Below are 15,181 nucleotides of genomic sequence, written 5' to 3'. Positions count from 1 at the left end.
GGCGCAGTTGAGCTCGGCACTAGAGTAACACTTTCTGCGATAGCGGCGCTATATCTATCCCATGAAATTAGTGATATATCCCGCGATTTAGTTTAGGGGCAATAGCGGTGCGATGTCGTTCAAATCACGTGCAATTCAAATCTTTGGCTACATTTCAAAGCTCGTGAATGCACAAGTAAAATAGACATAGTATGGAAGGCCGCTCCACTTGCGTCTCTGCAGATAACCACTTCACCATTGTCCGAATTTGATGCACATACCAGGAGCGTGTGGTGCACATATATACCAGGAGCCCGGGTTTGATCACTGTCATAGCACCGTTTGGAACAAACCTCTCTGCCGCCTAAGGTACACGAGATTGAGATCTTTTGTTGACCGGTGCTCTCTAACTATAATTAAATCTGCCCAGGCTGTCCTCACGTAGTGAATACAATATCTGATCTTAATCCCTTACCTAATAATGAAACCGATTTATCAAACAAGTAGTAGACCCCAAAGTCCAATAATGTCGTAGAGTAGCCAACGCTCAGCTCGCACCCCTGCCCCTTCGTTCATCTATAAATAGCCGGGCTGCCATTGTAGAGCTCACACACCAGCCACACTAGCACTACACCACTGCTCTTAATTAGAAGCAATACATACAGGAAGATGTTTAGCGATATCATCGGCGGGCTGACCGGGGCCCGTCTCAAGGGCTCGGTAGTCCTGACGCGCAAGAACGCGCTCGACTTCAACGACTTGGGCGCCACCATCATAGACAGCGTCACCGAGTTCCTCGGCCGTGGTGTCACCTGCCAGCTCATCAGCTCCACCATCGTCGACTCCAGTGAGCACGGGCAAACATGCAATTCACCTGCGTGTGTAGACCGCACTTCTTTGTTCTTACTCGTTTGCGTGTGTAGACAACGGGAACCGTGGGAAGGTGGGCGCGGAGGCGAGCCTGGAGCGGTGGATCACGAGCCTGCCGTTGATCACCGTGGGCGACTCCAAGTTCAGCGTCACGTTCGACTGGGCGGTGGACAAGCTGGGCGTGCCGGGCGCCATCATCGTTAAGAACAACCACGCCTCTGAGTTCTTCCTCAAGACCATCACCCTCGACGACGTGCCCGGCCATGGCACCGTTGTCTTCGTCGCCAACTCATGGGTCTACCCGCAAGACATGTACCGCTACAACCGCGTCTTCTTCGCCAACGACGTGAGTTCTTGGATCAACCGCCTTGTCGTGCTTCTTTCTCCTTCTTTTACCATTTCAATGGATGAAAACGTGTTTACATGTCCGCTTATTATTTAGCTTAGATGTGACATTTTTAAAAAACATTTAGTTGTGAATTAGACAAACTATATTATTTAAGTATATATATATGCAGACGTACCTGCCCAGCAAGATGCCGGCGGCCCTGAAGCCTTACCGCGACGACGAGCTCCGCAACCTGAGGGGGGACGACCAGCAGGGGCCGTACGAGGCGCACGAGCGCGTCTACCGCTACGACATCTACCACGACCTCGGCGACACCCGCCAGATCCTCGGCGGCTCCAAGGAGTTTCCCTACCCTCGCCGCTGCCGCACCGGCCGCAAGCTCTCACAAACCAGTGCGTTTCCCTTAATTTTCTTCTCCACCATCCAGTGCCACTTTACTTACGCGTAAAATCCGTTGCGCGCGCAGACCCCGATCGCGAGAGCCGTCTTCTGCCGCTGGTGCAGAACACCTACGTGCCGCGGGACGAGCTGTTCGGCCATCTCAAGCAGTCGGACTTCCTCGGGTACTCGCTCAAGGCGCTGGTGGACGGGATCATACCGGCCATCCGCACCTACGTCGACCTCTCCCCCGGCGAGTTCGACTCCTTCGCCGACATCCTCAAGCTCTACGAGGGCGGCATCAAGCTGCCCAACATCCCGGCCCTCGAGGAGATGCGCAAGCGCTTCCCGCTCGAGCTCGTCAAGGACCTCATACCCATGGGCGGCGACTACCTCCTCAAGCTCCCCAAGCCACAAGTCATCAAAGGCACGCGCTTATATTACTTAAATAAATGGCTACTCCATGTTTGTATGAGTTTGGCATGCTAACTAATCGTGCACGTCCAGAGGACGAGATAGCATGGATGACCGACGAGGAGTTTGCAAGGGAGATTCTTGCCGGGGTCAACCCGATGATGATCACACGTGTCACGGTGAGTCTAAGATCAAGTGATATATCATTTGTGGCATCTTATATTTTGTTAGTTAATTATGGCTAAACTAGGAGGGGGAAAAACCCGAGGGTTATATACCCATGCCGGTCGTGAGAAGTATGAACTGAACTCTAAATTAATGGTAAAAGTTAATCCATTGCAGGAGTTTCCTCCCAAGAGTACTTTGGATCCAAGCCAGTACGGTGACCACACCAGCACCATCACTGAGGCGCATATCAGGAATAGCCTCGAGGGCCTCACCGCGCAGCAGGCAATGGCCAGCAACAGGCTCTACATCCTTGACCACCACGACAACATGATGCCATACCTCGTCAGGCTCAATAACCTCGACGACACCTTCCTCTATGCCACAAGGACTCTGTTCTTCCTGCGAGGCGACGGCACGCTGGCGCCAGTGGCCATCGAGCTGAGCATGCCTCTGCTGCAGGGCGGCCTTACCACCGCAAAGAGCACTGTCTACACGCCAGCGTCCACCGGCGTCGAGGCATGGATATGGCAGCTAGCCAAGGCGTACGTCTGTGTCAACGACTACGGCTATCACCAGCTGGTCAGCCACTGGCTCAACACGCACGCCGTGATGGAGCCCTTCATCATCGCCACGAACCGGCAACTAAGCGTGACTCACCCGGTGCATAAGCTCCTACAGCCACACTACCGTGACACGATGAACATCAACTCGCGGGCGCGTGAGTTGCTCATCAACGCCGGCGGAGTCATCGAGCTGACCGTCTTCCAACGCAAGTACGCCATGGAGATGTCCTCCGTCACCTACAAAGACTGGAACTTCAACGAGCAGGCCCTCCCTGACGATCTAATCAAAAGGTAATTAAATAGTTGTTCTACAGGTTAGGTTAAGTATGTGAAGAACCATTCGTCAATTAATAACATGGTACTAATCAATCATGAAATGCAGAGGCATGGCCGTGCCTGACCCATCAAGCCCGCACAAGGTGCGGCTGTTGCTTGAGGACTACCCTTACGCGGTGGACGGGCTGGCTATATGGACTGTGATCGAGCAGTGGGTGACAGAGTATCTCGCCATCTACTACACCAGCGATAGCGTGCTCCAGGGTGACGTGGAGCTGCAGGCGTGGTGGAAGGAGGTACGCGAGGTCGGCCACGGCGACCTCAAGGACGCTGCGTGGTGGCCAGAGATGAAGACGCTGGCAGAGCTGGTCAAGGCATGCACCACCATTATCTGGACAGGGTCGGCCCTGCACGCCGCTGTAAACTTCGGGCAGTACCCGTACGCAGGTTACCACCCCAACAAGCCGTCAGCGAGCCGTCGTCCGATGCCGGAGCCGGGCACCGAGGAATATGCCATGCTGGCCCGCGAGCCCGAAAAGGTATTCATCCACACTATCACCAACCAGGTGCAGGCCATCATTGGCATTTCACTGCTCGAGATCCTATCCAAGCACTCCTCCGACGAGATTTACCTCGGGCAACGTGACACGCCGGAGTGGACATCAGACGCGAAGGCTCTAGAGGCGTTCAAGCGGTTTGGCACGAGGTTGGAGGGCATCGAGAGCGAGGTGGTTGCCTTGAACGGGAACCCCCAGCTCAAGAACCGCAATGGGCCAGTCAAGTTCTCATACATGTTGCTCTACCCCAATACCTCTGACCACAATGGCGATGCCACCGGGCTCACGGCTAGGGGCATCCCCAATAGCATCTCCATTTGATGAGATATTTGGAGAATGGTTGCTGCTCGCTAGCATGCGGAAATGTTGGGGTGCATGCTTCCTGGGTCATTGCTTGAATAATCTACGTACATCAATGCCCATTTGCCATCCAAGTGATGTGTGCTTGGCTAGCCACTGGCAATGTATCTTCCATGTATATTTCCCTTTCAATTTATATCAATAAAATGAGCTCTATTTTGTTTAACCAAGACATCAGGAAAATGTCCTGCTGCCCTACCATGATTTGATTATAAAAAATCGTAAGTGAAAAGAGAGAGGAAAAGGAGAAGCGAAAAAGTAATAAAAACGAGAGACTAAAGATGTTTTAGGTGGTTTTGGTACATGGGCCTGAGGCGGTTATTTCCTTTCTGCCTATGAGTAAGTACTATAGTGGGCTTATAGGCTGCTTACATGACATTTTTGCCTATATGGAAGGGAGAGATGTGAAAAAGTAAGAGCAGTGAACTCTCATGCAAGAGCCAAGCTATATACGCATTTTTAGGTAAATGCAATAAATGAGAAGAAAGAGATAGATAGAAGATGAAAAAAAGTACTTATGTAATAGCCAACCTTATAGCCCACATTATTGTATGAGTGCATATAGATGATGACTATAGATGACATGACGGTTTCCTATAGCCATCAGCTGGCTATATTATTAATCATGCTCAGCGCGTGTCACTAATGTGCCTAGAATTGTGGGCGGTTATCTAACTACATGCAATGATATACTACCGTATGCGGTATGTTGAGAGAAATGCCTCAAATGCCTGAAACATCAGAATTGACTTCTTATTTGGAACCACCTCCTATGTACTAATATTACGTGTGGTTTCTTAAGAAGAACATCATGTATTTCGTGTTTGGGGTGGATTTTTTTTCATTTCAGAGGTATTCAAAATACACATTCGATGCATTTTCATAATGCACATCCACATTCATCTCATAATTGCATTGTGTCATATTCATAAACACTTTTTTATATATCCAAATGTGTGGGCAACATATGCAAGAAATAGAATGCTAGAACCTAAATGTATCTAAAGTAAACATATCAAACAAAATTTTGAAATCGGCAATGTGTGGCGGCTAACTAGGAGAATACTCTCGAGTCTGTCAGCTATTCAAAAATGACCATCGCATTGTCCGATGAGTAGTTGAGAGTCCAGGTAAGACCCTTAACATCTTGAATTACTAGTGAAAGACGGTGACTTTATCATACCTATAACACACAATATCAGTATAAGGATTCAATATATGGCAAATAGCAACTTAACAAATTGCAAACTTAGAGATGATGCAGATGAATCATCCTCATGTAATCCTTCTTCTAATATTTTTGTGCAATGCCACCAAAATAGAGCCATGTCACCGACGTGACATTTTAGCGGCACTACACAAAACACTTACCATGAAAAGTGGTTTGTTCAGTACACTAAGAGGTCGTAATATTAATGATGTGTGTACAAAACTTGCACAAAATAACTAGAATCATATTCATATTTGAAAATTGTTATGCAAGTTTACCTAGGAATTGCAAACTACTCGTATCGAGAATAATTCTAAGCATTGCAAAAGTACTCATGGTGCCATGCCCCTCGGGTGTTGCTACATAGGACAAAAAGGCCAACAACAGTAGGGAGGCCCAAACACATGATTTTACATCCAACGACAATCTGAAGTGCATTGCCACCTTGGGGGACAAGATGAAAACTCCTTACCATACTAGTCTCGATCCATGCAACCCAACGGACACCTTTGGAGATACATGTAGATCACATTTATAATCACTCAGTTACGAAGTGACGTTTGATAGCACACAAAGTATTCCTCGGGTATCCGGGAGTGGCATGATCTCATGGTCTGAGAAACTGATACTTGACATGAAGAAAGCTATAGCAAATAAATAAGTGATACGATCACTTGCTAAGCTTATGGTTGGGTCTGTCCATCACATCATTCTCATAATGATGTGATCCCGTTATCAAATGACAACTCATGTGTATGGTTACGATACCTTAACCATCTTTAATCAACGAGCTAGTACAGTAGAGGCCTACTAGGGACACGGTGTTGTTTATGTATTCACACGTGTATATAATTTACTGGTCAATGCAATTCTAGCATGAATAATAAACATTAATCATGAACAAGGAAATAGTATAACAACCAATTTATTATTGCCTCAGGCCAGTCATTTTTCAACAACCATGTGATTGGTTATCATTCTACCTCAGGCCAGTCATTTTTCAGAATTCCTTACAGAAACTCTCTCATTGGTTGTGAAGTTTCATGTAAATGACTATATGATCCTTGTATCCGAAATTACCCTTGCACTTGGCTTTGTATGCGTTTCTGTGAGCCACCTTCCTCGAGATGATCCATGCCGGTATCAGAAGCGAGATTCATTCTTCGACACTTTTGACCCTTAACACATCTTGGTTTGGGCATCAAAAGATTCCCTACCCAATTTGAAACATCTTGTACCTTCTTACCTTGCTCTCGATGTTTTTTCCTAGGTTGTAACTAGAGACATGTCTTTGTTCCCGATCGCTGAGATACTCATCTGTTAACCAACTTGGTAGAGATCCTCTCTTCTAGAGTTTTCCCTCCATACTCTCTCGTAGGTACGAGAAAGATTCCAAAGGAAGGACAACTACTCTGTAGCGAAGCAATGATGTAGAAAAATGAAGACATCCAACCATATAGGCCAACATCTTCGAGAAAAGCAACCAAGACCAAGAAGACTTGTTAGATTCATAGCCAGACCTTTCCCTCTTACTCTACCTCTCAAATCTCGGGGCGACATTTCTTTTCGTGGAGGAGATTTGTAACACCCCGATAGTTATGCTACAGTAACTTCACCCTAGGTGGCACCACGCGCCAAGTTTCCCTCCACCTTTCGATTTTTTTTTCCTGTTGCTAAATATCTAACTCTCCCCCCTACCCACCCCTTTTTCTCCCCGATCGACCACAAGCCACATTTCCCTTGTTTCCTCCTTCCTTCCTTCCCAAGCTATAGACGCTTCCTCGCTTGCTTCCTCACTCTCACTGTCTAGCATCCGACCGCCACATTTGCCATGGTCTTCTTCAATGACCTCTCCAGCAATTCCTTCTATGATGGCGACTCTTTCACCAGCCGGGTATGCCTCTCTCCTCTCTCTCGGGTTTAGATTTGGAATAAAGGATTTTTAACCCGGTGGCCGACTTGAATCATTTCTTTCTCTTGTAGCTCCCTAGGACCATCACTTTCAATGAATGGAGCAGGGTGGCTGAAGATCTGCCTGCTCGTTGTCACTATCAATCTCCATGCACGAAGTTAGTTTCTTTTGAATCTGTGGACAGTGGGACGAAGTTTCTGGCATGTGCAGAGAAAATTGACCCCACTTTCATTGTAACAAATCATTTGTTAGATATGATTCAGATACTCTCACTGTGTTATGTTATTCTGGATGTGATTAAGACAGGGTCATAGTTTCTTCCTAGTATCTAAAAATATTGTCATCTCATCAGCGGTGCCCTAAGAAAATTATTTGGCACCGCTTCAGCAGTTTGCACAGCCAACTTTGCTCCACACATCCGAGCAGCCAAGCGGTAAAATACTAAAACTTTATGGCGCGAAGGAACTGGGCATCGGAGTAACTAGGTGCTCAGGAGTCTGGTTCCCTGAATTTTTCCTCTGACATCGGCTCGTCAGTGCAGTGCACCAGTGCCAAATGTAGCAACAGTTGTTTTGACACCGATTTTAGCCTACGTAGTGGAGGGCCTTAGTGCTATTAGTTCTATGTTACTAAATTTGTGCATGTACACACATGTTAATATTGTTTTTATTTCATTCAAACATTGTCGCTATGTTGTTGCAGTTACATTTAGCTTCCTCATACAATGTTTAATTACTTATTTATAGTACATGACTAAGAACTTCTAGAGTTGTTGCAGTTAATTATATATTGTGATGTTCTTGAATTTGGTTGTTGTCTCTGTAGCAATTAATTTATTTGCACATTGATAATTTTGAGAAGATGTGTCATAATTAAGATGTTTCTTCGGTTTTTCAAAATATGTATGTGCTGATTTTCTATGTTGCTAGAAACTCATTTTCCTTACAAAATGTTACTCATTTAGTTTTAAATATTATAGGATGAACGAAGGTGTTATTACCTGGAGTGGGTTGATAAGAGTGGCTATAGTCTTTGAACATGTGCCTAGCAAAGCTTTGGAGCATGTATGAGGAAGAGAATAGAGATAGGCTTAGAAAAAATATTGACAACGCTGAAGAATATTTCAAGATACGGGAAAAAAAGATGGAGAATGAGCTCAGATTTTTTTAATTAGAGTTTGCTAAGATGGTGTTGGTGAAGGAGGAGGCACTTTCTCAGTTGGTTAGTGCAAAATAGGTTCTTACTGAACTAAAAGCAGAGGTGGGGAAGATGAACTTGGTTGATCATGCATCGATCAATTAGGGAAACGAATATATTGTTCTAATATTGTTCTTATGAAAGTGAACTAGCTATATGATGTACTGTGATGTTTTCACGTAGCTATTGTACTGTGATGTTAATATATATATATATATATATATATATATATATATATATATATATATATATATATGTGGTGTGTGTGTGTGTGTGTGTGTGTGTGTGTGTGCCTAATATGAAATTGGTAAATAGTTGTTTGATGTGAAATGTGAATTTGCTTAATACTGGAATTATTAATAGTAAACTAATAAACCTACTAAATGGCTCATGGAACTTACAAACGGTTCTAGTAGTAAAAGCATGTGTGATGAATAGCCCAATCTCATATAGTTATCTTATTCAAATCGTGTGTGATATACTTGAATAACGCAAACGGTTAACGGAGGCAAAGCGTGTGTGATTGTTACACCTATCACACACAAGGGCTATACAGAAAACTGTGTGTGATGTAGATACGAACGGAATGTTTGTCTGTGGTTCACTATGGGATGTGCAAATGAACGAAAAAGTTTGTCTGGGATTCACTATGTGGGATGTACATGAGAACAAAAACGTTTGTCTGGGATTCACTTTGTGTGATATACCTACGAATGGGAAATGTTTGTCTGGGATTCACTGTGTAGGATGTAATTACGAACTGAAACGATTGGACATGTATAATTGTATGCGATGGCTCGCCCGGTCGCACACGAGCTAATTTTGCCCAGCGTGTATGACTAGGGGACCTATCCCCAACGATTTCTGGGTCGTGTGGGAAGGACCCCTCCCCCCTATCGCACACATAGGCAAGGGTATAAAACTCCAGCGCAGAAAGGGGTTAGAAATCCTTTGTGTTGTAGCTCGTTATACCAGTGCTCCTTGCGTCACGACGGCCCCGCTGTGGCACTGATTTCTCCGGAACCCTCCACTCGCCACTATCGGCCACTCTCCCCGAGCTATCACATGGCTCTGACCCTCGTCAAGTCGGCAACACCGTGACGCCAAGCTATGCTCCACCGCCCCGAGTTCGACCTCCAGTGCCCTTGCCATCTTCTCCGCGATCGCATGCGAGGACGGCATCGTCGCCCGCCTTTAAATAGGCCAGCCCGAGCTTATCAAGCACACCAGCAGCCCTCTCCTCCCTCCCTGTACCACCCAGCCATGTCAACTGAGCTTGAGGATATGTCCTTCCCTTTCTCTCTCCGAAGCCATGCCATCGGTCTCCGCTCAAATTCGAGCGAGCCAAAGCTCAACTTACCCTCCTCTATGCACCATTAGAGCCACAGAAGTCCGGTGGAGCTCCACACCCTCCAGCTCCCCTTCGGTGCAGCGTAGCCCCAAGCCAATTCCTACCTGATGCCATCCTAAATCGCGGGCGCGGCCTTCCTTGTTTCGGAGCTCCCTAATGGTGGAAACCACCACTCATCGATGTGGCTCGGCCCCCTGTTCACTTCGGTAGGTCCTGCATCTCGTATGGTGGCTCACATCGCCAGCGATCGTCATCGGGTCCTCTGCTCCCTTGGACAGGTGTGCGCGGGTGGAAGAAGATGACCCGATCGATGGGCCCTTGATATAAGAGGTAGCAGCAGCGCGCGTGTGAAGCTGACGAGCGGGCCCACGTGATTTTGCGTTGAAGCGTACTCCGCTAAATACACTTTCATTTAAGCAAACCGCCCTCGGTCCCATCTTTGAAATAAATGTGCCTTCTCCTCTCCAAAAGCATATTGTCGTGAATGAGCTTCCTCCCTTAGTCATCTGTGATACGTCTCCAACGTATCTACTTTTCCAAACACTTTTCCCCTTGTTTTGGACTCTAACTTGCATGGTTTGAATGGAACTAACTCAGACTGACGCTGTTTTCAGCAGAACTTCCATGGTGTTATTTTTGTGCCGAAATAAAAGTTCTCGGAATGACCTGAAAATCCATGAAGCAAAATTTTGGAATAAATAAAAAATACTAGCAAAAGAATCAGCATCAGGGGGCCCACACCCTATCCACGAGGGTGCAGGGCGTCCCCCCTGCCGGGCATGCCCCCCTGCCTCGTGGGCCCCCTGGGACTCCACCGACCTCAACTCCAACTCTTTATATTCACTTTCGGGGAGAAAAAAATCAGAGAGAAGGATTCATCAAACTTTTACGAAACGGAGCCGCCACCAAGCCCTAATCTTCCTCGGGAGGGCTGATCTGGAGTTCGTTCGGGGCTCCGGAGAGGGGAATCCGTCACCATCGTCATCATCAACCATCCTCCATCACCAATTTCATGATGCTCATTGCTGTGCGTGAGTAATCCCATCACATGCTTGCTGGACGGTGATGGATTTGATGAGATTTACCATGTAATCGAGTTAGTTTTGTTAGGGTTTGATCCCTAGTATCCATTATGTTCTAAGATTGATGTTGCTATGACTTTTCCATGCTTAATGCTTGTCACTAGGGCCCGAGTGCTATGATTTCAGATCTGAACCTATTATGTTTTCATGAATATATGTGAGTTCTTGATCATATCTTGCAAGTCAATACCTACTATATGTTATGATCTGACAACCCCGAAGTCACAATAATCGGGACTACTCCTGATGATGACCATGGTTTGAGGAGTTCATGTATTCACTAAGTGTTAATGCTTTGGTCCGGTACTCTAATAAAAGGAGGCTTTAATATCCCTTAGTTTCCAATAGGACCCCGCTGCCACGGGAGGGTAGGACAAAATATGTCATGCAAGTTCTTTTCCAGAAGCATGTATGACTATATTCGGAATACATGCCTACATTACATTGATGAACTGGAGCTAGTTCTGTGTCACCCTATGTTATAACTGTTGCATGAGGAATCGCATCTGACATAATTATCCAGCATTGATCCATTTCCTACGAGCTTTTCACATATTGATCTTTGCCTAGTTACTTCTCCGTTGCCACTGTTACGATTACTACAAAACTACTATTGTTACTTTTGCCACCGTTACTATTACTTCCATACTACTTTTCTACTAAATACTTTGCTACAGATATTAAGTCTTTCAGGTGTGGTTGAATTGACAGATCAACTGCTAATACTTGAGAATATTCTTTGGCTCCCCTTGTGTCGAATCAATAAATTTGGGTTGAATACTCTACCCTCGAAAACTGGTGTGATCCCCTATACTTGTGGGTTATCAAGACTATTTTCTGGTGCCATTGCCGGGGAGCTTGGCTCTATTCTTTGAGTCACTTGGGATTTCAATCTACTGATCACTATGAGGAACTTGAAAGATGAAAGAACCAAGATTTTTCCCTCAACTACGAGGGGAGGTAAGGAACTGCCATCTAGCTCTGCATTTGATTCACCTTCTATTTTGAGTAAACTTGCGACACCTGCACCTGCTATTGATTCTGATATGTCGCATGTTATTGATGATGCGACTTCTGCTATGCATGATGCTTATGATGATACTACTTCTATGCTTGATAATACCATGCCATTAGGTGATTTTCTTGATGAACAACTTGCTAGGGTTAGAGAGAATGAAATTATTGAAACTGATAATATTGATGAAAGTGATAATGAAGATTCTCCCCCTAGATATGAATTGCCTGATGTACCTGAGGGTTATGTTGTGGATGAAGAAACTGCTAGAGACCTTTTTCCTTGCAAAGATAGATATGATCTTAAGAAACTGTTAGCTAAGATGAAAGAAAAGTCTTTGAATGCTAGAGTGAAGTATGACCCTACTTTTGCTACTTCACTTATCTATATTTGTGATAAGGATTATAATTTCTCCGTCAATCCTGAGTGAATTAATTTGGTTGAATCTGATCCTTTCCATGGCTATGAATCCGAAACTATTGTAGCACATCTCACTAAATTGAAAGATATAGCCACCCTATTCACTCATGAGGAAAAAAATCGTTATTTTTGTTCTCATTGAAGGGTGATGCTCAGATATGGTTTAATTCTCTTGCTCCTGGTTGTGTGCGTAGTCCCCAGGATATGATTTATTACTTCTCTCCTAAATATTTCCCTGCTCATAAGAAACAAGTTGCCTTAAGGGAAATATATAATTTTGTGCAAATTGAAGAAGAGAGTCTCCCACTAAGCTTGGGGGAGGCTTGTACAATTACTTAATACTTTGCCGGATCATCCTCTCAAGAAAAATGAAATACTTGATATCTTTTATAATGGACTAACCAATGCTTCCAGAGACCACCTAGATAGTTGTGCTGGTTGAGTTTTCAGGGAAAGAATTGTTGAGGAAGCTGAATTGCTACTAAATAATATGTTGAGTAATGATAATGATTGGAAACTTCCTGGACCAACTCCTAAGCCAACTCCGAAGAAAATGGGTATTCTATTTCTCTCTCCTAAAGATATGCAAGAGGCAAAGAAATCTATGAAAGAAAAAGGTATTAAAGCTGATGATGTTAAGAATTTACCACCTATTGAACAAATACATGGTCTTGATAACCCGAAACAGGTAGTAAAGGTAAACTCTCTATATAGATTTGATGAAGGTGATATCCCTCGTTATAAGTCTGCTAGCCAATGCTTGGATGAGTTTGATAATTTTATTGTTAAACAAGAAAACTTCAATGCTTATGTTGGTAGACAATTGAAACGTAATGCTTATATGATTGAACACTTGAGTGATTATATGTCTAGAGTTAAAGGTGACCTTAAACTTATTTGTAAACATGCATCCATGGTTACCACTCAAGTAGAACAAGTGCTTAAAGCACAAGATGATTTGTTCAATGAATTAAACAATAAGAAAAATGATAATGTTGTTAGAGTTATGACTAGAGGTGGTAGAATGACTTAGGAACCTTTGTATCCCGAGGGATATCCTAAGAGTGTTGAGCAAGATTCTCAGAGAGCTAATGTTGATGCACCAAGTCCTTCTAAGAAAAAGAAAAAGAAAAATGATAGAACTTTGCATGCTTCTAGTGAGCCAGTTGTTGACATCCCTGAGAATCCCAATGATATTTCTATTTCTGATGCTGAAACACAATCTGGTAATGAACAAAAACTTGGTGATAATGTTAATGATGATGTTCATATTGATGCTCAACCTAGCAATTATAATGATGTAGAAATTGAACCTCCTGTAGATCTTGATAACCCACAAGCAAAGAATCAACGTTATGATAAGAGAGACTTTGTTGCTAGGAAGCACGGTAAAGAAAGAGAACCATGGGTTCAGAAACCCATGCCTTTTCCTCCTAAGCCATCCAAGAAAAAGGATGATGAGGATTATGAGCGCTTTGCTGAAATGATTAGACCTATCTTTTTGCGTATGTGTTTGACTGATATGCTTAAAATGAGTCCTTATGCTAAGTATATGAAAGATATTGTTACAAATAAAAGAAAGATACCGGAAGCTGAGATTTCCACCATGCTTGCTAATTATACCTTTAAGGCTGGAATACTAAAGAAACTAGGAGATCCAGGAGTACCATCTATACCGTGCTCCATTAAAAGAAACTATGTTAAAACTGCCCTATGTGATCTTGGAGACGGTCTTAGTGTTATGCCTCTCTGTTTATATCGTAGACTTGATTTGAATAAGTTGACACCCACTGAAATCTCTTTGCAAATGGCTAATAAATCAACTGCTATACCTGTTAGTATTTATGAGGATGTGCCTGTTGTGGTTGCGAATGTTACTATTTTAACGAACTTTGTTATTCTTGATATTCCCGAGGATGACAGTATGTCGATTATCCTTGGTATAACCTTTCTAAATACTGCAGGGGATGTTATTGATTGCAACAAAGGCAATGTCACTTTTCATGTTAATGGTAATGAGCATATGGTACACTTTCCGAGGAAACAACCTCAAGTCCACAGTATCAATTCTATTGGAAAAATTTCAACTATTACTATTGGAGGTTTTGAATTCCCTCTACCTACTGTCAAAAAGAAATATGATATTCTTATTGTTGGGGACATGCATATCCCCGTTGAGGTAACCTACTGTTATTCGAAAATTCTTCGGTTTTATGTTATTCAGAAGAAATTTGTTAACAAGACTTGATCAACCTTGTTAGTGGATTACTTTAAATGAGCATGAGATGGATGAAGTTAGAAAGAACAACTCTCTGTACCCTCCTTTTACTTCCTGTTATTTAGTTTAAATAAAGCAAAAATAGTATTTTTCTGTCTATTTTCAGAGTTATCCATGCAATAAAAAATACCCCGAAAATAAAAGTTCTCCAAATGTCCTGAAAATGAAGTATGATTTTTTGTAGAATATTTAAGAATTTCTAGCACTGAGAACACACCAGAGGGGCCCACCATTTGGCCACGAGGGCACAGGGCGCGCCCACCCCGCTCCGGTGCGCCCCCTTGCCTCGTGGACCCCACGTGGACCCACTCCACTTATTCCAGCACTCACCCACTTCGTCTTCCTCCAAAAAAATCCTCCCATAGCTCAAACCCGTGTTCTAGCTCATCTTGCTACCATTTTCGATCTCCTTGCTCAAAGTTCCATTCACAAAACTATTTTGGGGGATTGTTCTTCGGTATGTGACTCCTCCAATGGTCCAATTAGTTTTTGGTCTAGTGTTATATTTATTGCAAATTTTTGCTGCTAAGGTAACCCTGTTCTTGAGCTTGCATTTCAAATTTATAAGGTCCAAAGTAGTTTTGATGCATGATATAGCCTCTAGGCACTTGTGGGAGTAGTTGCTATCAATCTTGTTGAGTTTGGTTCACTTTTATTTCGAGTCACTAAAAATTTCAGAGAAAGAAAAATGCATAGGTAAATGTACCAAGGTGGTTCTTCGAGGAAGCAAGAACCAAGGCTCGCGATACGTGAGCCAGACATTAAACCACCAAGGGAAGCTCAAGTGCAGCCTTGTGAATGG

At 43.9% G+C, this 15,181-nt stretch overlaps 1 protein-coding gene across 1 annotated transcript; it reads left to right on the top strand.

Annotated features, from left to right (window-relative positions):
* The first annotated feature begins 601 nt into the window (after positions 1–601).
* LOC123113250 (linoleate 9S-lipoxygenase 2) lies at positions 602–4,080 on the top strand. Its single transcript, XM_044534446.1, has 7 exons — positions 602–826; positions 903–1,195; positions 1,368–1,590; positions 1,665–2,003; positions 2,084–2,169; positions 2,333–3,012; positions 3,104–4,080. The coding sequence occupies exons 1-7, from the start codon at positions 649–651 to the stop codon at positions 3,873–3,875; spliced, it is 2,571 nt and encodes an 856-aa protein (XP_044390381.1). The 5' UTR covers positions 602–648; the 3' UTR covers positions 3,876–4,080.
* The last annotated feature ends 11,101 nt before the right edge of the window (positions 4,081–15,181 follow it).

Source organism: Triticum aestivum, chromosome 5B, assembly GCF_018294505.1.
Source record: "Triticum aestivum cultivar Chinese Spring chromosome 5B, IWGSC CS RefSeq v2.1, whole genome shotgun sequence".
NCBI lineage: Eukaryota > Viridiplantae > Streptophyta > Magnoliopsida > Poales > Poaceae > Triticum > Triticum aestivum.
Note: the sequence above shows the minus strand (reverse complement) of the source record. Positions and strands in the feature narration are given on the sequence as shown.